The sequence below is a fragment of the Ctenopharyngodon idella genome, chromosome 24 (genome assembly GCF_019924925.1).
Source record: "Ctenopharyngodon idella isolate HZGC_01 chromosome 24, HZGC01, whole genome shotgun sequence".
In the NCBI taxonomy this organism is placed as follows: Eukaryota; Metazoa; Chordata; class Actinopteri; order Cypriniformes; family Xenocyprididae; genus Ctenopharyngodon; species Ctenopharyngodon idella.
The window spans coordinates 6,443,515-6,469,825 of record NC_067243.1 but is presented as its reverse complement, the minus strand read 5'-3'; the positions used below and the strand labels follow the sequence as shown (position 1 = coordinate 6,469,825).

At 37.8% G+C, this 26,311-nt stretch overlaps 2 protein-coding genes across 5 annotated transcripts; both read left to right on the top strand.

Moving 5' to 3' along the window:
- Positions 1-471: 471 nt before the first annotated feature.
- Positions 472-17,173, top strand: LOC127507113 (cAMP-dependent protein kinase type II-beta regulatory subunit). 2 transcript variants are annotated; one of them, XR_007928237.1, is made up of 12 exons: positions 472-947; positions 1,474-1,509; positions 6,474-6,526; positions 6,634-6,717; positions 7,950-8,056; positions 8,135-8,288; positions 9,566-9,667; positions 9,771-9,845; positions 10,337-10,405; positions 10,521-10,656; positions 13,524-13,716; positions 13,802-17,173. XR_007928237.1 is itself a non-coding variant. In XM_051884015.1 (11 exons), exons 1-11 carry the CDS (start codon positions 686-688, stop codon positions 13,655-13,657), a joined length of 1,212 nt encoding a protein of 403 aa, XP_051739975.1. In that variant the 5' UTR covers positions 473-685; the 3' UTR covers positions 13,658-17,173. The 2 variants fall into 2 exon arrangements, 1 of the variants encoding a protein (XP_051739975.1); XM_051884015.1 differs by having other exon boundaries at positions 473-947; positions 13,524-17,173.
- A 453-nt stretch (positions 17,174-17,626) lies between these two features.
- hbp1 (HMG-box transcription factor 1) lies at positions 17,627-25,264 on the top strand. Of its 3 annotated transcripts, none has more exons than XM_051884013.1 (11): positions 17,627-17,748; positions 19,042-19,222; positions 19,310-19,523; positions 19,609-19,732; positions 22,026-22,137; positions 22,446-22,561; positions 22,647-22,815; positions 22,906-23,050; positions 23,387-23,665; positions 23,870-24,011; positions 24,172-25,264. In XM_051884013.1, exons 1-11 carry the CDS (start codon positions 17,734-17,736, stop codon positions 24,187-24,189), a joined length of 1,515 nt encoding a protein of 504 aa, XP_051739973.1. In that variant the 5' UTR covers positions 17,627-17,733; the 3' UTR covers positions 24,190-25,264. The 3 variants fall into 3 exon arrangements, with proteins under 3 accessions (XP_051739973.1, XP_051739972.1, XP_051739974.1); XM_051884012.1 differs by having other exon boundaries at positions 19,295-19,523; positions 22,659-22,815; XM_051884014.1 differs by having other exon boundaries at positions 17,628-17,748; positions 22,659-22,815.
- The last annotated feature ends 1,047 nt before the right edge of the window (positions 25,265-26,311 follow it).

Genomic DNA, 26,311 nt, shown 5'->3' with positions numbered 1-26,311 from the left:
ATTTTTTCATGTGGGTAGTACGTATATAAGTCAACACGTGTTCAATGGAAATGTTAAATGTTTTCATTTTCAAGTCAAAATTTTAAGGTGATTTTTAAATGAATCTTGATAAATATAGGCTATTTTAATGAGAAACGGTGTGACAACTAGCCCCGGTCTCCTCTACCATAGTTCTGAATGATTTACATATTCATATAGGCCTGTACTGTTATTTGCATACACTCCAAGGTAGCGATTTCAAAAAATAGCTACTATAGTAATACCATGGTACTTGTCTAAAAAAAAAAAAAAACGTGAAATCTTAAAAACATCTCACTGGCTCTTTAAGTGCTCGCGTTGCGTTCTAGCTCGTCGCGTCGCGTCCGCGTTCCTCCTGCGCAAATCCCGGGATGCTGGTTGCCATGGTTTCCCGCATCACATGCGCGGCTTTCCTGTAGCCAGCAGCGCAAAAAAAAAAAAAAAAAAAATGCCAGCTCTTGAAATCCCTGCCATTTTTACGCCCGCGAATTAGAGGACACGGTCGGACACGAGAGGAAACAGACGCAGATGGTGGAATAGTGAGAAATCCGTCGCGTTCCCTCTGACGCGTTTGCGGGTCATTCTTCTTAGCTGACGCGGCGAAACGGGACCGACTGTTGTACGCGCAAGATCGGGCCGAATTTTGCGCACATTTCATCGTCAGGAAATGAGTATAGAAATCCCCGAGGGCTTGACGGAGCTTCTGCAGAGCTTTACCGTGGAGGTCCTGAGGAACCAGCCGGGGGATCTGCTGGAGTTCGCCCTGCAGTACTTCACGCGCCTCAAGGAGAACGAGACCCGCGGCGGCGCGTTCGGCAATGAGCACAATTCAGCCGCGCGAGCGGGGAAAGCCGTCAACTTCATCGAGGAGGCCATGCAGATCGACTCCGAAAACGGAGAGGAAGATGATGACGATGAAGAATTCATAGGTAATGCATTCGTTCCTCCTTCATTGTGACAACTAGGACGCTGCGTCCATCACCATTTACACAGACATCCTTCACATCAATGCATGCTTAATGCCTCACAACATGGTCCACACTGGCTGAATCGGTGATCTTTTGTTCAGTGCTAATGCATGACCACACATCTGCATTTTCCTTCAAAAATGAGTGGTCAGCTCACTGCAGAGGGGGTTGGAACAAAGACCAGGCTTAAATTATATTTTGTTTTATCATCTGAATGTTCTCATTTCGTTCTCAAGCTCTGCTTATTATTCATAGGCCCTGTGTGCATGAGGACAAAATACTGGCATGATGTGTACAGTGCACAAAGGCCTTATATATGTGACTGTTTTTTTTTTTGATGTGTGTCAAATTGGGGAGTATCACAAACATTTATACTTTTAGCCATTACTGTTGCATCTTGAATTAAATATTTTATATTAACATTAGATTTAATTGTAATGCACCACGAGTAGTTTGTTATCTGCCCTTTTTCTTTCTTTCCTTTCAGCTCCAGTTATCAACAGATTTGTCCGGAGAGCTTCTGGTAAGTTCTTGGCAATGTGTGTGTGTGTGAGCCTAAAATATATTCAAATTCAGGAATATGATATGAGCTCCTATTTTAGGTGCATTTGAATTCATTATCGGGTTCTTGGAAACAAACAAAATGATGTAAATTCAATCTGGATCAAAACACAACTGGACACTATTCATAATGTTTTCATTCATCATATCAAGTGCATCGGAAATCACCTTTGCTTAAAGGGATAGTTCACCAAAAAATGAAAATTATCCCATGATTTACTCACCCTCAAGCCATCCTAGATGTCAGATGAACACAATTGGAGATAAATTATGAAATATCCTGGCTCTTCCAGGCTTTATAATGGTAGTGAATGGGGGCCGAGATTTTGAAGCCCAAAAAAGTGCATCCATTCATTATAAAAGTAATCCATACAACTTAATAAAGGCCTTCTGAAGCGAAGTGATTGGTTTTTGTAAGGAAAATATCCATATTTAAAACTTTATCAGCTATAATATCTAGCTTCCAACAGATTGCCTACGCAGGTCGACTTACGCCAAAAGAGTAACCTCTGACGCGATGCATGAAGTAGTGACGAAACAGAAGCGCAGAAGAGCAAAACAAAACACCAGTCACAAATTAGAAGTCTAAAACAAGCATTTTTGAAGAGAAATGTCAGAGGTTTTCGATGTAAGAGAAGATGAGCTTGAGTTTATTGCCCAGCCCTATTTGTTTGAACCGCGAGAGGCGTCTAAGCTTACGATACTCCTACATCCATCATGCATCGGGTCACAGTTCACTCTTTCGCCGTAAAGTGACTAGTTATATTAGTTTATAAAGTTATAAATATGGATATTTTTCTTACAAAAACTTCACTTCAGAAGGCCTTTATTACCCCACTGGAGACGTGTGGACTACTTTTATGATGCACTTTTTTGGGCTTCAAAATCTCGCCCCCCATTCACTACCATTATAAAGCTTGGAAGAGCCAGGATATTATTTAAAATAACTCCGATTGTGTTCGCCTGAAAGAAGATATACACCTAGGATGGCTTGAAGGTGAGTAAATCATGGGATAATTTTCATTTTTGGGTGAACTGTCCCTTTAAGAGCTTTCTATGAAGCTTCATATTGTTGTTAATATAGTAGCGATCCGTTGTTGAAACAGATTTGGTGGCCAAGAGAGAATCAACTCATTAGTAATTTGTTGAAGATATCCATTATGGTGTTTTGTATATGTGGTTTGAGTGCCTTTTGTCTTGTTATTGTTAACATATAATTTACTTCTTTACTGCTCTCAGAGCAAATGAGAGGGCTTTAATGGTTTAATTGACTCGTGGAAGATCAGCATTGTTTGCAGAAAGAAAGTGTTTCAGATGATGTAAAGTCTCTCATGGATCGCTCAAAGCCACAAGTGAGGACGGATGGAGGGATTGTAATGTGCTGTGGTTTGAGACGGGATTGAAACAGGAAATAAAGCCTGTTTGTGATGGGGAAAAGTAGGATTTTGGTGGTCAAATGAAAAGAAATGTGTTTATAATGGCTGAAAAAAGACATACTTATTACTTATAATGATGTGATAGATAGATAGATAGATAGATAGATAGATAGATGTGGATCGTCCTCAGATATCTGTCAGGCACTTTACTGTAATGGAAAAAGGTTTTTATGAAACTAAACCTAGTTCTGTTATTTGTAACAATTAATCAGGAGAATCTCAAAGTGTTAAACATTGTTCCTCGTCTGGTTTATTTCATGTCAGGTTTGCCTATAGTAGAATATGAGTTCTGTTCTCTTTCTGTGACTGAAAACAGCTCAGATCACACCAGATGTGATCAAGAATGACGTGAAATGAAGACTTATAGTACTGTTCAAAAGTTTGGGGTCAGGAAGATATTTTTTGAATGAAATTAATACTTTCATTCAGCAAGGATAAATTAAATTGACCAAAAGTGACAGTAAAGACAGTCTATTTCAAATAAACGCTGTTCTTTTGAAACTTCTATTTATCAAAGAATCCTGGGGGGAAAAAATTATCATGGTTTGCACAAAAATGAAGCATCACAACTGTTTTCAACATTGATTGATTGAGCATCAAATCATCATATTAGAATGATTTCTGAAGGATCATGTGACACTGAAGACTGGAGTAATGATGCTGAAAATTCAGCTTTGATCACAGAAATAAATTACATTTTACAATATAATCAAATAGAAAATAGTTATTGTAAATTGTAATAATATTTCACTGTTTTCACTGTATTTTTGATCAAATAAATGCAGCCTTGGTGAGCAGAAGAGACTTCTTTCAAAACATTAAAAATCGAACAGTGCATGTTGTATATAGAGAACAACGAGAACCCATTGCAAGACAAAATACTTGTGACCAATATTTCTGTGATTTTCTAGTGCATCAGGTGAGCTGAATCATCTAAAACATACTTGAAATTAAACAGCAAAGATTGGGATATAGGCCCTGGATTGATGTACACAATAGCCTGAGAGATCTAGAGCTGATCAGTCTAGACGGTTCCTGTAGGGTTCCTGGCCCTGAAACTTCAGGTCCCTCTTGTCTACGAGTTGAGTATCGATCTAGACGGTGGAGTTCCTGGTCTTGTCATCTCTGTGTTGGTATTTATAGTAGGGATACTGGGGGCGTGTGGGAGAGGAGAGCAGCCGATCCTCTCATCTCTCGCTGCATGTGTAACACAGACTGAGAACAGCAGATTTCTGTCAAACTTTTCTTAAATATAAAGGTTCTTTATTGGCATTGATGGTCCCATTAAGAACCTTTAACATCCATGGAATCTTTTAAATGCATAAAAGGCTCTTTATAATGAAAAAAGATTGTTTAGATTATTTAAATGTTCTTCACACTAAGAAAAAAAAATGGTTCTGTTTAGAATGTTCACTGAAAGGTTCTTTGGATGGGTTCTTGTATGGAATGACTGTGAAAACCCTATTTTGGAACCTTTATTTAAAATGAAAGTTCACTCATTTACTCACCCTCATGTTATTCCAAAACCAGTATGACGTTCTTTCTTCTGTGGAACATAAAAGGAGATGTTTAGCACAACATCTGAGCTTCTGCTTTCAGTACAATTAAATAAAAAAGCATTTTAATGTACAATAAAAGTAGCTAATACAACACATGTGCTATATTAAATTACCTTTTGTTTTTTTTATATTTTCGGTTTTCTGTTTAATTTTTAGTATTTTTATGTACTTTTGTCAGTTTTATTGGTTAGATTACTATTTAGGTTTTATTATTTTTATTTCAATTTTCATTTTTAGTCATTTTGTTATGTGCTTTTGTCATCTTTATCATTATTATTATTTTAAATATTACTGTTTAAGTTTACTTTTCTTCTTATTTCCAGGGTTCCTACACATTTTCCATGTCAAAATTCCACACTTTTCCAGACTCGAATTTCCAGACTTCTCTGTGGATTTTCAGACCATATTTAACATCTGATAAATGGCTTTAAAATCCATCTCTTAACATCCATATTACATTCTGACTATGTATACTATTATGTTGCCAAATATACTGTAAAAATAACTGTAAGTGTAACTGTAAAAAAATGAAACAAATTTACACAATAAAATACAGTTTTCCATTGAAACAGTAATATACCGTAAAAACAATGCATTCTGGGTAATATTTGTCGTTTTAAGAAAAGAGGCCTATAGGTTACTTTCTCGAAAACTGTAAAAAAACTAAACAAATTTACACAATAAAATACAGTTTTCCATTGAAACAGTAATATACCGTAAAAACAATGCATTCTGGGTAATATTTGTCGTTTTAAGAAAAGAGGCCTATAGGTTACTTTCTCGAAAACGACAAATAATATTTACCCAGAATGCATTGTTTTTACGGTATTTTACTGTTTCAATTGAAAATGGTATTTTACTGTGTAAATTTGTTTAGTTTTTTTACAGTTATTGTTTAGAGTGTAATTGCCGGAATATTATAGCTAGGTTCTGTAACTCCAAAAAATATTCACAAATTTCAAAATTTCACATTTAATTCAGTGTGTTACTTACTATTTCTTTGTAATTAATTGTGAAATTTACTAGCAAATGGTTTCTTTACCAAATTTGTTTGTGTGTACTCTGTTTTCTTTTTTCCATACTTATCCGGACCTGGACATTTCTAAATTACTGAGTAGGAACCCTGTATTTCAGTTTTAGTTAGTTTTTTTCAGTTATTTCTTTTTTTTTTTTTTCAGTTAACATTTCTAGTTTCAAATTTGATGTTTGTGAGTGTTACATGTTCCCTGGTTTTGTTTTTGCTATTTGGACTTTTATTTTGAAGTGTATTTTCTGTTTAGTTCCTGTTTTACTTTGTTAAACAGGCAGAAACATCCACAAATGAAAACACCAGACATTGAACAAGGGAATCACTGGGGTATAAAAACAGAGGATAACGAAATACTAACTAGGAACAGGTGAGGGTAATCAATCACTATGGCAACAAAGAAGGGTAACTATAGAAACAAAGTAAAACGGGAACTAAACAGAAAATACACTTCAAAATAAAAGTCCAAATAGCAAAAACAAGAAACACAAAACCAGGGAACATGTAACAGTGGAAAATGTAGCAAAAATTAAGTCATAATCCACTAAAAAACTTCTTCTGTAGCTCTTAAATGGCACTGGGTTTGTAAAAGAGCAGCTTGGACAATCAACTAAACATCTCCTTTTGTATTTTACTAAAGAAAGGAAGTTATTAAGCTTCAGAATGACGAGAAAATTAGGATGAGAAAATTATGCCTTTATTTTCATTTTTATGTGTCTTAAGCACTTAGATAATCCAATAAACCAATGTTTGAATGTAGACATTAAGATTCAGATTCTCATAAAATGTTTCTATTTTAACAGGTTGCACAAAGCACAGTATTTTAATTGCGCAGTAATGCGTTGTCTAGACAGGTTGTTTTAATCCTGCTTCCGATTAACTGCGTTTATTCCTTTCTGGACAGTTTGTGCGGAGGCGTACAACCCTGATGAGGATGAAGAGGAGAGAGAACCCAGGGTGAGTGGCCTCTCAAAACGTGCTATTGAAATGAGAGCTTTTCCTCTTTTATGCTTTTCTGTGGCATCTGCTGCCCAGCTTCCCACAATGCATTGCTGTGCACTCAGGTCACTCACCCCAAAACAGACGAGCAGAGACAGAGACTACAGGAAGCCTGCAAAGACATCCTACTGTTTAAAAATCTGGACCAGGTAAGATGATGAACACTGCATAAGATTTGCCATTTTCTTCAATTTAACGACATGTTTTGGTTAAGATGGATGGGTTGTTATTTAGTTACTGCAAGAAAAAAATATTGCCAAAATATTAAATGATATAAAAAATTGAAAATTGTCACAAAAATGTCCAAATATTGTATTGTTTTGCAAAAAGGTGGCTCATTATGAGTGTTATAAAACAGATAAAACAGAATATCCAAAAATTAAACTGTCATAATTTACTCACCTTGTTGATTCAAATCAGTGTTATTTTAATATTATTATATGCTATTATAGTTTTTATTAATATTTTGAATTAGCATTTATCATTTTTCAGTTTTCATTTAAATTTTAGTTTTATAAAACTGACAAAAGCATATAAAATGAGTAATGAGTTTTTATTTATTTATTTTAATATATTTATGTTTATTATTTCAGTTAGTTTTTCCATATAACATTTATATTTTATTTTATTTCACCTTTATTTCAATTAACAAAAAATATTTTGAATAGTTTTAGTTTTAGGTAATGATAATAACCCTGTTCCAAATCTGAAATCATTTTTTATTAATGGTTTCAATTAGTTTTTATTTATTTTTATATATTCAATTTTCATTTTTGTTAAAGTTTCAGTATTTTGTTTTAGTTTTATATATATATATATATATATATATATATATATATATGTGTGTGTGTGTGTCTTTTAATATGTTTTATTAATATTTATTTCACTTTTAGTTATTTTAGTACTTCAAGTTAAACTGAATGAGAATAGAAATGCTGCTTTGGCAACTAGCTAAATAAAAAGATTAAGTTTTTATTTGTGCTGTCAAATCGATTAATCGCAATTAATCGCATCTAACATAAAAGTTTGTAAATATATAATGTGTGTGTATATATAAAACTATATCTATATATACATATACATACACACATATATATATACAAACTTTTGTTAGATGCAATTAATCGCGATTAATCGATTTGACAGCACTAGTTTTTATAAATATTTCAGTTCATTTAATTCAAGTAACAAAATGTTTTTATGGTTTTAATTTTGGTTAACTGTACTAACCCTGGGAACAAACCCAAATGTATGCAGTTACTCACCTGAAATCTGTTAAATATCTCCTTTTATATTTGATGGAAGAAATAACGATGGAAAAAGAGTCAATTAGGTGAACGCTCCCTTTAACACAAGGATATTTTGCTCTCTGAATCAACAGGAGCAGATGTCCCAAGTCTTGGATGCCATGTTTGAGAAGGTAGTGGTGACAGGAGAGCACATCATTGATCAAGATGACGATGGCGACAACTTCTACGTCATTGAGAGGTATATTGGATTCATCTCTGCATCGTAATGCTGGTGTTTAAACCTGTCAGACGTCGATATCTTGTGTTTCTCATGCAGGGGAATGTTTGACATCGTGCTGAAAGCGGACGGCACCACGCGGACCGTGGGATCTTATGACAACCGTGGGAGTTTTGGAGAGCTGGCCCTCATGTACAACACGCCAAGGGCCGCCACCATCATCGCTACCTCACCTGGAGCCCTGTGGTGCCTCGTGAGTGTTTTATCATGACTCTCCAAAGCCGTATGACTCGCTTTCTTCTGTGGAACACAAAAGAAGATCATTTAATAAATATGCAGTGGCGTGAATTTAGTGCAATTAAAGCGCAATTTCTGATCAGTTTTGGGCAAAAAATCACCATGAAATCAAAATTGACAATATTTATTATAATTATTTATCCATACACATCATTATTTTTTAAATTCATGTGTCTTGTAATCTTGAATAACCTCCCCTCCCTCTTGCAGCGACTTCTCTTCTCTGATGACGAGGGCGGGCAACCTGTCACTCACATGAGATCCACTAATAGCAAACCACAACCATCCAATCAATTCCACATGAACAAAATCAAGCCCCGCCCTACATTTGTTCTTGTTTGAGAAGCAGTTTCACTCAGATATACGTCACAATAGGGAAGAAACGACTATCGCAACTTCCGTTTCATGTTGACTTTAAGCAATTTTACAGTAAAATCACATGCTAAATGTCTTGTTTTCTTCTCCAAGAGCATTTCATGTGTGCATTGTGTTTTAGCGCCCCCTGCTTTTCATAGAAAGTATTGAAATTACAGGACTACCCACCTTTTTCCTAACGATCCTACTGCGTTTTAGATTATGGGAGGCACTTCTGGTTTGTGGACGTTCCACTTAAAAAGACTGACACAAAAAAATTCAAATCATACCGTTGCACTACAAATAATCCTTATCCGTCAGTTTGACTGAATGAGCTGTAAAATTTCGTTCATGTTTTATTTTCAGACGTCAGGAGAATAATGAAACGCTTCCATCAGTGTCGACTCCGGTTTGAACAATGTAAGGCTGAACACCGTTACTGACAATCCTCATTTTAGCTGCGTGAGATTCTCCAGCTTTGTTGTTGTTGAGCGACCGAAGCGTGAGCTGTTAAAGCTCCGCCCTCTTCTAGAAAGGGGGCCGGGAGCAGCAGCTCATTTGCATTTAAAGGGACACACAAAAATGGCGTGTTTTTGCTCACACCCAAATAGGGGCAAATTTGACAAGCTTTAATAAATGATCTGTGGGGGATTTTGAGCTGAAACTTCACAAACAGCATTCTGGGGACACCAGAGACTTATATAACATCTTGTGAAAGGGGCATTTCCTTTAACGGAAGTCACTCCCATAATTTGTGCAAAGTGTCATGGAGCATAGGAAAAGGGTGGATAAAGACTCAATCTCTCTTTCTCTGCCTTTGGATGTTTTCCTGGAGTGTAAAATATTGTTTTGTATTGTTCTTTGTTTAAATGCCTCTAGGATCGATTGACATTCAGAAGGATCATCGTAAAGAACAATGCAAAGAAAAGAAAAACGTACGAGGCGTTCATCGGGACCCTTCCACTGCTCATGTCACTGGAGGTTTGAACACACACACTTCCCTGCAACTGTTATCTGCTAACGTTATTTGAGCATGTGCAGTTCTCTTGTTGATTTCATGAATAAATGTGACTCTTGTTTTTAGGTTTCAGAGAGAATGAAGGTTGTCGATGTCTTGTCGACCAAAGTGTACAATAGTGGGGAACAGATCATTGCTCAGGTTAGTTTAAACAGTTGACACCACTAATAAACAAACAATATTTCAACCAAGCAACACAGTCATGGAAAACCTGGACATTTAAAAATGTAAAAATGTATTGATGTCTGATTAAAGCCTGAAAAAATGTATTATGCTTTTTTTACAAACATATTAAGCAGCACAACATTGATAATAATCAGAAATGCTTCTTGAGCAGCAAATCATCATATGATTATGAATGATTTCTGAAGGATCATGTGACACTGAAGACTGGAGTAATGATGCTGAAAATTCAGCTTTGATCACAGGAATAAATTAAATTTTACATTTGTATCAACATACAAAACAGTTGTAATAATATTTCATAATATAACTGTTTTTACTATATTTTTGGGCAAATAAATGCAGCCTTGGTGAGCCAGAAGAAACGAACTTAAAAACATTAAAAAATCCCCAAACTTTTAAACAATAGTGTATCTGCAGTGCTTAGCGTTTTTACCTTGTTTTCACAGGGTGATTTGGCAGACAGTTTCTACATCGTAGAGTCAGGACACGTTAGGATCACTATGAAAAGGAGCAAGGTGAGTCCAAAATGTTTGCATCACATTTCAGTTCATTATGCATCTTAATCGTCTTTCAGCTTTATAAGATTCACATGCGTTCACATGAGCTTCCGTCTCATTACCTCTCTTTTAGTCAAAAAACAATACTGAAGACGAGGAGGTGGAAATCGCCACATGCTCTAGAGGGCAGTATTTTGGAGAGCTGGCGCTTGTCACCAATAAGCCACGGGCGGCTTCTGCATATGCCATGGACAACGTCAAATGCTTAGGTAATGCTTTATAATTATACACTCACCGGCCACTTTATTAGGTACACCTATTCGACTGCTCGTTGCATTCGGCAGCAGCTCAATGCATTTAGGCATTTAGACAGGGTCAAGACGATCTGCTGAAGTTCAAACTGAGCATCAGAATGGGGAAGAAACGTGATTTAAAGGATTAGTTCACTTCAGAATTAAAATTTCCTGATAATTTACTCACCCACATGTCATCCAAGATGTTCATGTCTTTCTTTCTTCAGTCAAAAAGAAATTAAGGTTTTTGAGGAAAACATTCAATTCAATTCAATTCAATTCACATTTATTTGTATAGCGCTTTTCACGATACATATCGTTTCAAAGCAGCTTTACAGAGAATGCATGTCAACATTACAATTTGGAGACTGCAGTTAGCTAATAATGTAATAATTTAGGCGATTAACATACAATCACTGTTAGCAATGTAATTGGAGGTAGAAGCAAAGAGCTCCTGGAAAAATGAATTACATATTAACAATAATTAGGATTTATAGAATGTGAATGTGCGTGTTGATCCAGATGTTGCATCTTCTGAAGTCATCGCAGGAGTTGGCGCCGTCTCTTCCAAAGTTTTAGTCATCTGAGGTCTTCTTAAGAGGCTGGATCCAAACTGAAACTGATGTACTCTCTAGTCACCTCGGGACGGGCGTCCCGAGGTAAAACAGAAAAGCAAATGGAGAATAATTAGCATAGCTGCTGTTCATAACATTAAGCAAAGATAGTCATGTGCAATTGATCTGATATGAGATGGATTATGTGAATGCTTGGCTGAAGAGATGTGTCTTTAATCTAGATTTAAACTGGGTGAGCGAGTCTGAGCCCCGAACATTATCAGGAAGGCTATTCCAGAGTTTAGGAGCCAAATGTGAAAACGCTCTCCCTCCTTTAGAGGACTTAGCTATCCTAGGTACAACCAGAAGTCCAGAGTTTTGTGATCTTAAAGAGCGTGAAGGATTGTAGGGCGATAAAAGGTCGGTTAAGTACACAGGAGCTAAACCACTTAGAGCCTTATAGGTCATTAGCAGTACTTTATAATCGATACGGAACTTAATAGGTAACCAGTGAAGAGATGATAAAATTGGTGTTATATGATCATATTTTCTTGACCTGGTAAGAACTCTAGCAGCTGCATTTTGTACTAATTGTAGCTTGTTTATTGAGGAAGCAGGACAACCAGCTAGTAATGCATTCCTGGAATGCATTCCAGGATTTTTCTCCATATAGTGGACTTCACTGGCTGGTCTGAGTATTTCAGAAACTGCTGATCTACTGGGATTTTCACTCACAACCATCTCTAGAGTTTACAGAGAATGGTCCGAAGAAGAGGAAGTATACAATGAGTGGCAGTTCTGAGGGTGAAAATGCCTTGTTGATGCCAGAGGTCAGAGGAGAATGACCAGACTAGTCTGAAGTCTGCAGAAGAGCATCTCTGAACACGTCCAACCTTGAAGCAGATGAGCTCCAGCGGCAGAAGACACACCAGCTAAGAACAGCAAACTGAGGCTACAGTTCACACGGCCTCAACAAAACTGGACAATAGAAGATTGGAAAAACATTGCCTGGTCTGATGAGCCTCGATTTCTGCTGCGTCATTCAGATGGTAGGGTGAGAATTTTGTGTAAACAACATGAAAGTATGGATCAATCCTGCCTTGTATCAGGCTGCTGCTGGTGGTGTAATGGTGTGAAGGATATTTTCTCGGCACACTTTGGGCCTCTTAAGTGGCTTTCGCACCGGAATAACCTTTTCATAGTTCCTAGAACTAATGGCGGAAGTACCCGAATTTTGCTGTGTTCGCACCGCAGGAACTAGGAACAATTATAGTTCTAGGAACTCCTTTTGAGGGAACTAAATTAGCTCCTACTTCAGAGTAGGGTCTAAAACAGCACTATAGGAACTACCAGTGACGTAAGTGTACGCCAATTGGCCGAACACATGCAAAACACCGGGATCCACCGTTTTTTGAAAAAGCTGTGTTAACACACAGATTAGTTTATATATTTTCCCCACAAACTAACTCTACGAACATGGAAAACAGTGATAGATGGACCTCTTAACCTTTACGCTAAGGAGAAAATCCAACGCAACTTTGGACCAAGCAAAACATGATTATGTATTTCTGCTCAGCTAGCGACATTGGGCATCAACCACATGGCAAACGCAAATACTTTTTCATGTCTACTTTCTTTGTATAACAGTTTCATCTATTAGACAAGACTGTTAAACAGATCATAAATTAATGGAGAATAGGAGCACTGTGTGCTCAGGCTCTGGTGTTCTCAGCGCCGTCAAAATAAGTCACAACAACAAGTGCAGTTTACGTCACTTCAGAGTTCCTACTGGCGGTGCAAATGCAACCAGGAAAATGGCCCAAGGGGAACATTTAGTTCTCTGGGAACCACCCTGGTGGCTAGTTCATAGAACCAAGTCCCGGTGCGAAAGTCCCTATAGTACCGATTTAGCATTGTCACAAAGCTCAAACCATCTCAAACTGGTTTCTTAAACATGACATTGAGTTCACTATACTCAAAAGGCCTTCAGTCACCAGATCTCAATCCAATAGAGCAGCTTTGGGATGTGGAGGAATGGGAGATTCACATCATCGATGTGTAGCTGACAAATCAAAAACAAGATGCTATCATGATTAAAAATCTCTGGAGAATGTTTCCAGCATCTTGTTGAATCCGTGCAACGAAGAATCAAGGCAGTTTTGAAGGCAAAAGGGGGTCTAATCCGGAACTAGGAAGGTGTACCTAATAAAGTGGCCGATGAGTGTAAATCATATGGCATCATGTATGTATGGCATCTGCACATCATGTCATCCACCTTGTGTTTTGCAGTACTGGGCGTGCAGGCGTTCGAGAGGTTATTAGGCCCCTGCATGGACATCATGAAACGGAACATTGCGAATTACGAAGAGCAGCTGATCACGCTCTTCGGGAGTCACATCGCAATAGAGGAGCCGGATGCATGAAATCAGTTAATCAATAAACATCGCAAACTTAAAATGCAACATGAAACGATGAGATAATGGTAAGTAGAGGCCGTCATCATGGTCAAGAAATCGTGTTAACATACTGTAGGTCATAAGCTTGAAGTTATTGTTTTGCATTCACAGATGTGAAACTCCGGTGTGTGTCAATGATCATGATTTTTTAGATGTGAAAAGCCAAATGTGAGCATTTTCCTCCAGGGTACATGAGGGTTGTCCTCATGCATTATTCGGTTTGGGGATTTCGTACTGGTGTGTTTATTCGAATCTTTCTCATTTTTTTTTCAAAACATGGTTTGTGTTTCTTTCATGTTACCGAGGCTGCAACTTTTACAATGACGTCTACATAAAGACCGCATTGTTGCCATATACAGCACAGTGATATGTTACTTTATTCTTTTAAAGCTATACTTCTGCATTTTGAAATCTACAGGTTGTCAATGTTTTCAGTGTTATGTAAGTCATTTTTACTGTAAGTCATTTTTGACTAAACAAACAAGGATTTATGAATTCAGCACCTGAGCTCTGTCCACTTGCTTCATGAACGGACACCTGTTACAGAAAAAGGAAACAATTATGGACTGTTCACGCCAAGAAAACACGTCTAACGAGTCTAAAGTGCCCATATTATGCTTTTTCGAATATTACCTTTCATGCAGTGTGTAATATAGCTGTTTGTGAATTTAAAAGGTCTGCACAGTTTTAAAGATCAAAGTCATAAATTTATCGAAATAATCAATTCTGAACTGCTGAAATGAGTCGTCAGCAATTTCTTATTTTCTGTTACATACCTGTGTAACAATGTAACAAATTTGCATAATGCCAGCGTACGGTATTCATTGGCTGCCCACAAACGACGTCTACTTTGCCCCGCCCTCAAACACTGTAGTTGTAGCTGAGGCCTGAAAGAGTTTGGTTTCGAGTTGTCAACATGTCGAGAAGACGCTGTTTTCTGCACTGCAAATCTATTTTCCATGCACTTCAAAAGCATGAGGACTTTATACGGAAAAAACAACGCTATTGTTACTGTTGTATCAAGGAAGCCCCTGGAGCTGACATTTTGATATGGTAATAGGCATTTGTTTCCGACACGCACTGTGAGAAGTCGTACAATCACAACAGACTGGGCCGTCTGACCAATCAGAGCAGAGGAGGCTCTTGGAAAGGAGGGGTTTAGAGAGACTGAATCTTCAAAACTAACCATTTCAGACTCTTTGAGAAATGAAGTGATGTGCAGTGTATATTATGAGAAAATTAAAGTGTTTTTTGACCTTGGATGCATGTAAACCTGGGTTAAAATTAGGAACCTTTAAAGGGTTACCCCTTTTCACAAGATGTAATATAAGTCTCTGGTGTCTCCAGAATGTGTCTGTGAAGTTTCAGCTCAAAATACCCCACAGATAATTTATTAATTGTCAAATTTGCCCCTATTTGGGTGTGAGCAAAACACGCCGTTTTTGTGTGTGTCCCTTTAAATGCAAATGAGCTGCTGCTCCCGGGCCCCTTTCCAGAAGAGGGCGGAGCTTTAACAGCTCTCGCTTCAGTTGCTCAACAACAACAAAGCTGGAGAATCTCACGCAGCCAAAATGAGGATTGTCAGTAACGGTGTTCAGCCTTACATTGTTCAAACCGGAGTCGACACTGATGGAGAGACTCAGGAAGAAGTTACAACTTTTAGAATGAAACTGGACGTTTCTGAATGGTTAGTGGATAAATGTATGTAGTTGCTGTGGAGTTGATTCAACTCATCGACTAGCATGTGCCGTCATGTTAATCTTTTGTGCAAATCCAGCGTTGAATTGACCCTCGTTTGTGAAGCAGTCCGGCGTAAAATGACGGCATGTCAACAACACTCTACTACAACAACTCTTCCTCTTCTCTAAAGCAGCCCAACATGGCCTCACCCCCTTTGTTGTGTGTTCTCAGGGGTGGGGTTTATGTAAATTTTGGGGTTTGTGATGTCACAAACCCGGGAAGTAGCTCGTTGTAGTCCCTACCAGCCATTTGTTGTAGTCCTTAAAAAGAGATTTCTGTAAAAGAAAATATCTCCCTTTGCATTGAACTTTGAGCGTCGTAACTTTGCAGATGTTGTTTATGCTGAAACAGCAACATTACACACCAACTAAAGTTAAAAAAGTGAAATCATAATCAAGGACCACTTCAAAATAGCATAATAGGGGCACTTTAAAGTCAACATGAACACTAAATATTTACTTTAATTAATGAAAAAAAGAGTAGCAATGCCTATGAAACATTTGTTTTCAGCTGATGTCACAAATTTATTATGGTATGAAACACCCATTTTTTTCACCATCCAATCAATTCTGATGGATAAAGTCAGGCCCCGCCCATTTTTTCTTGTTGAATGTCCTATTTAACTTTGAAACACTTCAGATTACGGAAGTAAAATATTCTGCGAACTGTTTCACATTGACTTTAATGTTCGAGTTTCATTACACTTCCATGAGTTAGTATACATTCAAATTGCTTGAAAATACAATATGAGAAAAGGACATAGAGACGCACAGACTCAATTACATGAAGAAATGAAAATGCAGTTTGAATATTATTGCACTTTGATGCCATTGTCATGGAAAATGCCTCATTTATGGTTGCACAGCTCTACATGTTTTCAATTCCTTGTTTTTGCACAGTCTTTTAGAGAAGCTCCTTACTGTCACATATGAATAGTAAATATAGACATTGTGTATCTTTACTTTTAAAATGGTGTAGCAGATTTTTATGATTTGTTCACATCTTCAGTGCTTTTATTTTGTTTTTTAATACTTCACGTTGAATTAAGATCGACATGCACAAATGGTATGTTCACGTTTGTTTTCTAGAAGCTCAAAAACTTATCTGAAGATGATTCCTCTCTTTTCCTGTGTATATTTTTGAGTTGCTTTCTTTCTGTTTGTTTTGTTTTTGGTAGCTTTTGGCATTTTGAGAATGTTCTTCAGAGCACTTTGCTTTATTCTTCATTTCTGCAGTATTTGGACACTGTTTTTCTCTATCTCTTGATGTATGAGAAGTTCGTCCTTGTTGACTGGAACTTTTTGCTTCACAGCAAGTCATAAGCATTACTAGTAGTATCCATTTCTTCCTAAAGCATTACTGAAGATTCATTACTGTCTACCTCTAATATGAACAGCTTAGCCATCATCATCATCATCACCTCTTCCCATGTAGATCCCCACAGGTTTGTCTCTTGGTAAACTAACCTGTAATGAATCCCTAAACAATATCTGTGTGTCAGTGTAACTTTACACAATTTCTACCCTGTTCACTGGGGAAAAAAAGACTTTTAATTGCTGATCAGTGCTCATTTCTGTACCATTTCTGTGTGAATTTCTGCCGCCTACTGAGAAGTCGCTAATGCTTTTTATGTCCTGAAAAATGGATCAAAGGTCTACAGTCTCTTGGTGCAAGAGAGCCCAGTATTATAACGTCAGTTATATTTGACTTTCCATTCAAATAAAGAACAATTTTGTATTTAAATCATGTTGTGATTATTACAGCTAAATTGTGAGATGTAAAAATGTTTTATTTTCACGTATGCATATTATGCATATGGACCGTCGCTGAGTAACATTTCCATAGAAATGCCATCAAAAATTAAACTTCCTCATATGGATGTGATATTTTTAGATTTATATCATTAATTGGACCCATAACCTGCATTTATGCCTCGAACCAACAGCCATTTCACTTTAAATGAGCTGTAATTGTATCCAAATGCGAGGACTAATGGTGTTTTATGTTTGTTTACAACGTCTTAAGACAATACATATCTGAAGACCTCTATTTAACAAAGAAGGAGGGTCTTTCATAAAAAAATATGCTGTCTCAACAAATTAAATTCACGGCTGATGTAACGGGCATGCAGAACTAGCCAATCACAAACACAATAACAAACCCATCCATGTCTATCCCAGTGTCCAAGCGACTAGCCAATCGCGCTTCGAGTTCACCAAACTGACGTACGTCTCCACCAATGGGAGGCCAGATCTAAAAGTAATCAGTCCTGCCTTCGCGGAGAATGCCAGAGATACTCGGTAATGGCGACAGGTTTGGTAAGTAAAAAAAAGTTGTTGAAATATTACAATGAAACGAAACGGTAATGTCAATGAACTTTATTTTGTGTGACTATTTTAGACGGCGACGGTTGTGGCCGTGGGGAGCAAAACGACTGTCATTCATTGTTTCGACCGCAAATGACAACTTTATACTTGATGTTTTTTTCCCTCTGTGACGTTTGTTGTTTTGCTTGTGGTTTAGTAATTCTCTACCTCACCTTAGCGACGATAATTAAACACAACCAGTCGTGTTTTTTATTGAAGCCAAGAAGAAAACAGGGTCTCCATTCATTACACTGGGGGAAAAGGAAGGACTTGATGTACCATGTCTCAACTTGTTGACATTCTTTTGTTTATAGCTCCACCATTGACATTTGAGTTCAGTTTTAAGCGTTTATTATCATTATTTCTACATGGATCAAACGTCTAAACGCTGGATGGCCTGTCTAAGATGTGTTTTTATTAAATACCGCAGTTGTTGATTCATTTTTAGCGATTTTTTCAAACAAAGACCTTCATATTGTTGCTACAGCCGTATTGAAGTTATTGTCCCCGTGTTCATTTATAACAACGACATTATTCGTGTTAAAATATCAATTCTAAACCAAAACGTATATGCGATTTCATCCGTTTTGTTTGGCGTTAATTCGCGAGTGCAGAAAAATCTTATTTTCTTCCTGTGTGGAAAACTGAAACCGAGCAAAATGGCCTCAAATAAAGCTTTTCGCTCATAAACACGGACTGGTCTTCGATTGAATCGAACGACGAGACTTAAATCTACGAATCTCAAAAGTTATGGTGAATTTTCTAGCGCAATCTATCGCTGTTATTGATCCCCCGTTGTTACGCAGTTATGAATGAATGAGCTGCGCTGCGCATGCGCGAAGTCCCAGAAAGTTTATAAACAAGCCTTGCGTGCGATGCGGGTCACGTGACCGCGCTTTACAGAAACGGACGCAGCAGTGTACACACAAAAAAAAAAAAAAAAACGCGTAATGTAACAAGCCAAAATGAATGACTCAAGCCTTTTAAATTCTCTCATTTAATGTACGTTACGTGTGATCAAGCAGTGGCCAAGAACATATTGCACAATACCCCACAGAACAGGCTGTTTTTTTCCCCCTCTGTTCATTCATTCATCCATTTCATTCATTAATTTATTCAAAAACAAAAGTCTACATATTGCAAAAACAAACACAAACCCAAAGTAAAAGCATATGCAAGTATGCTGGTCTGGAAATTACCTACCTAATTTTTCTTTCACTTTAAGCGCTTCTCTTGCATTTGCAGCCTGCTCAGCTGACATGTCATAATATGGTGTGGGAAGTGAAAACTCAGTCGGTCCCCCAGAGAGTCCAGCAAGTCCAGTCACAGAGCTCAGGTATGGACGAGGCCTTCGACCTGCTCAAGTGCAATGAGCGTCTGCCCTCCTCACCTGGCTGCCCTTCTAATGAGAGTCACATGGAGTACGGTAATTAAGCTTACCACTCACATTTTCATCTAAAAATGTAAAAATCAAGTGCAAAAAAATTTGCAATGACAGTTTCTGTCTGTGCAGATGACCTGCCTGAGCTGCAGGAGGTGCAGGATGACCAGACGACCCCCGGCGTGTTCCAGGTGGCCCCGGGCGTGTCCCATCATGAGGAGGGGCTCGGCGAAGGATGGAGCTCCAGGCCAGAGGGCAGCGTTTCACACACAAACTGGCTGACCGAGCTGGCCAACATTGCCACGAGCCCTCAAAGCCCCCTGCTCCAGAATGCCCCACACAACCGGTCAGGAAATCCTGGAATATATACAATTGCACATTCATGTAAATTGTGCAGCTGAGGCTATACTGATGATGCATTATCATTGCAGGTCTTCTCCTGTCCACATCTTCTCCAGCAGTAGCAGTTTACATTCCTATGCTAGACCCCCTCTGTCTTCCAGCAGCGCCCCCAGCCCCGCCCGCAGCCACATGAGAGAACGCCGCCGCACCAGGGTACGACCTCGGGCCTTTCAAACACAAACACTAATAATGAGCTTTAATGGGAATGTTATGTGCAGATATCAAGGTCTAGAATTAACTTTTTGCTGCACTTGCCAATGGTGAGTGAACAAAGCAAATTTACTGGCCATATTTTTTTACATTTTTAACGCTTTAATTTAACGAATTAGTTATGGAAAAATATCGCGTTAAAATATTTTAATGCCTATAACGTACCGCCCCGCCCCAGACCTACATAGTTCATCTTACATTTCATACAGTTGATTGGTGATGAACATGAAGCAGGGCAACAACTCACTGCGTGATGAAGCCTATAGAACAGGGCCGTAACCACCATAGACCTTGAGGGGACAAGACCCCCCAATAATTAGAAATGGCAAAATAGGTACTTTTATGTTTTCGACACATTAGGCATACAAATAAAAAGTAGCCTACATGTGTGCATATTTTAATTATTTGCAAATAGTTCAAAAATATTATTTCCCAACTAGAATTAGACCTAGAATTTCCTTCACTGTCCTGTTTATTTATGCTTTATAAAAAAATTGGTCCCCCCAGTGTTCAAGATATGGTTACGGCCTTGCTATAGAATGCAGTTGGAATACCCCTAAAATTCAAGATATTGGCAAAAATGCCCCTGTATGAGTTTTTGTCTCATATTTATATCATATGATAGCTAAGCAATTGCTGTTTTTGTCCCAAATAGCATGAGTGCAAGTGTGATATTGACAGTTCAATAAATAAGAAGTTAATATTGTGATATATTTTACTCACAATATTGTCTGTTTTTATTAATTTTTTCCAATGCAAATATTGCCTATAAAGCCAGAGCAGAGCTGTTGGGCATCTCCAAGCAACACACTGCGGCATTTCATTTCGGATCAACAAATGATTCAATGGCCCATTCATAAAAAGAGCCATTTATTTCATTCCTGAATGAATCGGCCGTCTTAACGAATCAGTCGGGTTAACCAATGATTCAATGGCCTATTTATAAAAAGAGCCATTTACTCCATTCCTGAATTAATCAGTCGTCTTAATGAATCAGTCTGTTTAACCAATGATTCAGTGGCCCATTCATAAAAAGAGCCATTTACTCTATTCCTGAATGAATCAGCCGTCTTAATGAATCAGTCGGGTTAACCAATGATTCAATGGCCCATTTATAAAAAGAGCATTTACTCCATTCCTGAATTAATCAGCCGTCTTAATGAATCAGTCGGTTTAACCAATGATTCAGTGGCCCATTCATAAAAAGAGCCATTTACTCTATTCCTGAATGAATCAGCCATCTTAATGAATCAGTCGGTTTAACCAATGATTCAAAGGCCCGTTCATAAAGAGAGCCATTTACTCCATTTCTGAATGAATCAGCTGTTTGAATGAATTAAACGGGTTAACCAATGATTCAATGGCTCATTCATTAAAAGAGCCATTTACTCCATTCCTGAACGAATCAGCCGTCTTAACGAATCAGTCGGTTTAACCAATGATTCAAAGGCCCATTCATAAAGAGAGCCATTTACTCCATTCCTGAATGAATCAGCCGTCTGAACAAATCAATCGGGTTAATCAATGATTCAATGGCCCATTCATAAAGAGAGCCATTAGGTGTGTTCGACTTGAAGCGACTTTGAGGTGTGCAGCGAACACACCTATTTACCTCATTCCTGAATGAATCAGTCGTTTGAATGAATCGAATGAATGAATGACTCAATGACTTCCTCATTTAGACATTTACCGCCACCTACTGGCAGTTTTAGTTTCTTATTTAGAGTATCATTTAATTTAAAAAAATCATATTTTGGGGATAGTTTGCCCAAAAATGAAAATCGTTTATATACATTTACTCACCCTCATGTCATTTCAAACCTGTATGACTTTTGCGGAACATAAAAGATATTTTGAAGAATGTTGGTAACCAAACTGTTCTGTAAATACATCTAAATACCAGTTCAGATGCAGCTTCTGAAAAAAATCATGGCTGTTATAGCCTAAAAGTTTATGTGTAATAAATTCTATGTTGAATCAAATAAAATATTTATTTCTAAAACTACTTTTTGTAATGTCTATTTGATTTGGCATTTGGCACTCTAGCGATTAATAAACATAATATTTACAGTTTGACTGAAAGCATGCATTATGTTGCTGTTCTTAATAACATTAGCAGCCACATGGCTTGAAGTCAGTCATTTTATTTACTGTTAATTTTGGACCCAGGCTGATAGTTAAAAAGTAAATAGAATACAGTATAGACTTTTAAGGCTGTTTTGTGTGTGTTTTACAGGCCAGCAGTGAGTCGGAGTCTGGCATTTTCTGTATGTCGTCTCTGTCCGATGATGACGACATGGGATGGTCCCACTCCTGGCCCTCCACTGCCTGGCATTGTTTCATGAAAGGTAAAGACACACCCAGATCAAATGCTCCCAAAAGCTTGGGAACCTGTCGCCATTACCGAATATCTCTGACTGGTGAACAGCACCTTCTGCTGTTACAAATGCAGAGCAGCAGGAGTAAAAGGGGAAACAGGCGTGTCTCTGGGTCACAGGAGGGACATGAAGTCCCCAGAACAGATTCTGGCCCTCACACCCTCTTCCTAGAACATGTTTGTTTATACTTAGATGTGGTTTTTAACAAAAGTGTATTTAGTTTAATTTTTCTCTTTTGATATGTGGGTATCTGCAAACTATCTGTCTTTTTCCTCCAGGAACACGTTTACGCTTCCACAAAGGTCAGAACGTGGAGTGGCAGGAGGCAGAGGATGTGATTGAGTCGGATGTAGATTCTGATGACGAGGGAGAAACACAGTCCAACCCAATAAAGGTAATGATGCACACATGAGCCGTGTAATTATTCAAAGTAACTTCTAAGTATGCATTGAAATATCTTACTGCCAAAGTAATTTAAGTTTGTCTCGCAGAGTTATGGCGCTGATGGTCTAAAGCTGGTGGTCTTTGAGGAGAGTGTGTCTTTCGGCCAATCTGTCCTGAAATTAACATTTGATCCTGGTTCCTCTGAAGCAGGGCTTCTGACCGCTGAGTGCAGATTGGACCATCCGTTTTTTGTGAAAAATAAAGGTAAATGCAGAAGCCCTTTTCTATGCAGTATCGTTAAAAGATCAGTGTGATTTCAGAAGATTATTCTAACTGTGTGTGTGTGTGTGTTAGGCTGGTCTTCTTTCTATCCCAGCCTTACCGTTGTACAGCACGGCATTCCCTGCTATGACATGCAGGTTGGAGACTTGTGTCTGCCGCCAGGACACCGTGACGCCATCAACTGCGACGACTCTGTTGTTTTTGACACTTTTAGGAGGTAACCAGCGTTGTTATTGTTAACTAATTTTCCTTAATTGAAATAAATCTGAATATTTAGATATTTATTTTATAATCATCATGATCGCTCTCTGGCACTTTTCTTCATGAGCATTTGAGTGTGCGGTTAAAAACTAGCCTAGAGCTCAGAATCGATTCGAGAGAGAAAATATCAGAATCGATGCAGAATCATTGTATCGCGAATCAAGAATCGATGAATTGTCTCTGCCCTATGATTAATAATAATAATAATATAGATACGTAATTTCTGACATATCTTAATTTGCTTAAACTTGATTTGTTTAACATCTTGACTGTTTTCTCACCCCACACACAGTTATGATTTCACCCCTCTCGACTCTTCCGCCGTGTACGTTCTTAGCAGTATGGCACGCCAACGTCGGGCATCCCAGTCCAGTGGGGGCGCTGTGAGTCCCGATTGTGAGGCCCTCGGCTCCTCCCACCACTCCACCAGCAGCAAATCACAGCGCAGCCATGCCTCAGGAAGCTCTGGAGCCACACCCACAAAGTGCAAGCGGCCAATGAATGCCTTCATGCTTTTTGCCAAGAAGTACAGGGTGGAATACACACAGATGTACCCCGGCAAAGACAACAGGTGTGTGGATCTGCAAACGAACCAATGTAGTGAGCTATATTGATGTCTGTTTTCTACATAGGCAGCATCCTAACTAAAATAGTCCATTTTTGTAGAATAGGAAAAAAACATTTGGCTCAAATGAGTCTTTTATGACTACCTTAATTTGTTCGGTTGCATGGGTCTTTCTCTTATAAATGAGACTTCTGTGTCTAATTTACGCAGAGCCATCAGCGTGATTCTGGGCGATAAATGGAAGAAGATGAAAAACGAAGAAAGGAGGATGTACACCATGGAAGCCAAAGCTCTGGCTGAGGAGCAGAAACGTCTCAACCCTGACTGCTGGAAACGCAAGAGAACAAACTCGGTTAGCATTTCTGAATTAGCGTGATTAGCGTTGATATCGTAAATCTCTTTTTGAAAGATAAAATTGGACTTTTCTTGACTTTGTTAAAATTTTCATTGGATCTTAGGTCATTAAGAATTTAAAATTGATCGTTAAAACATATTCCTCTCCATTTCGCTAGGGCTCTCAGCAGAACTAGCCTGAGGATCGTCACAAAAACACGAACTGGACAGCAGGAGACGGACACCGACACACATTCTCTCGAAAGAATGATAAACCGCAACTGTGATGCTACACTTGCTTGCTTTAGGGAAAAAAAAACAAAAAACAAATTTTGCTAATTACAACAAAACGTCTTCGCGAGAAGAATTGCGAACGAAGAATTACATTTTAAAAATACGAAAGGCAAATCATGATATAGTTATATACGATATAAAAAAATGTAATCTAGTCAACTAACATTGCTTATGTATTTTTCTTATCCTTTCAAAAATGACGGAAATGCCTTACTCTTCCAAAGCAAGACAACGCTCAGTTCTTCTATCAGGTAATTTCGTATTTCTAGGCTTGAAAGGTGCAACCCTGTGGTGCTATTTTACTGAGGCCGAAGGAGCAATATATATACAAATAATGTCTATTTTTAAATGTAAAAAGGGGAAATTTAGATCTTAGCTTTTTTTTCAGCTGTTCATATTAATTATATTTGTATAACTCAACTTATTGCACAGACTCAAATGTATTGCAAACAGACGAATGCTGTTGAACTCCGTATTCGTTGATGTGCTGGAAAGTGGTTGAATTTGATATGACACCAGTCCAGCCTAGGCCATATTCAGTGTGTGTGTCTGCATAACTGTGTGTGTGTGTGTATGATAGTCTAACCATATGGCCATATTGTACATGGATAGAGTCCCACACACAAGCACACAAGTACAACGACACACATGTTGTCACATACAGCACTTCAGGGCCATGCCTTCACTGTAAGTGTTCTTGTTTTTGCACTTTATATTCATATATAACCTTATACAACCAATAAATGTATACAAGCTGAAATGTTGTGTAAAAAAATATATATATCTTGAAGAGATGTATCCTTTGACACAATCATGGCCAAACGGAGCAACTGAGTGTTGTGCTTTGTGTGTTTGCCATTGGATTGCATTACAAATACATTTTTGTTAATATTGTACAGGTCAACGTTCCCATCCATTTCTTGCACAGACTATTCTTGTATCATATTATAAATAAAATTTTAAACTCGCTACCCTAAACGTTTGCACCTTTTCTTTTGTGTTTCCTGATTTAAAAAAAGAAATTAAATAAAAAAAGGTTCAACATAAACAATGTGACTAGCTGTTGACTTAAAGGGATAGTTCACCCAAAAATGAAAATTCTGTCATCATTTACTCACCCTCGGGTTGTTCCGAACCTGTATAAAATTCTTTGTTCTGTTGAATACAAAGGAAGATATTTTGAAGAATGTGGGAAACTGAACAGTTCTGAGGCACCATTGCCTTCCATAGTATTTTTTTTTTTCCTACTATGGAAGTCAATGGTGCCCCAAAGCAGCCTGGTTACAAACTTTCTTTAAAATATCTTCCTTTGTGTTCAACAGAACAAAGAAATGTATACAGATTTGGAACAACTTGAGGGTGAGTAAATGATGACAGAATTTTTCATCAGTTTTGGGTTTACTATCCCTTTAACAAACAAAAAAAGCGATTTACGTTGGTACGCAATTTCCCGCGAAATCCGGCCCGACAGCTCTAAAATATAAATCATTTTTTATAGGTTTATCAAAGTATATTTGGGTAAAGACAGTTTGGAAGACTAATTTTTTTCACTCTGTCATTAATAACTTTTATATATTATCAAAAAAGTTACATAGCGTAACTTTATAAAAAACACAAGCCGTAGGCTATATTTTATTTTAAACCCGATCGCCAGTCTTGCCAATATAGACTTCGATTAAAAACGCATTCCGATTATATTCTGTGGTAAATGACAGAATGTTGGCTTGATTTCAAACAGCTGTATCCTTGTCAGTAATTAATAGACAAGTTTGTACGTGTTTTAACCGTCCAATCAGTCATTTGCATTTTAAGAAGTATAGTAGTACTCATCTCCGTGGTGACGGTGTCCCTGGAGACTCTCCAGACATCAAAACAAACGTTCATTAAGACAGCCTTAATGAAGTCTGTGTTAATATACACCCCAGTGTATCAGAAGATCTGTGGATCATTCTTCTATTCAGCGTAGTTGCTTTGAAGTGTCAATTGAATCTTTCCCCTTCTCACCAAACAATAAAACTCAAGTAA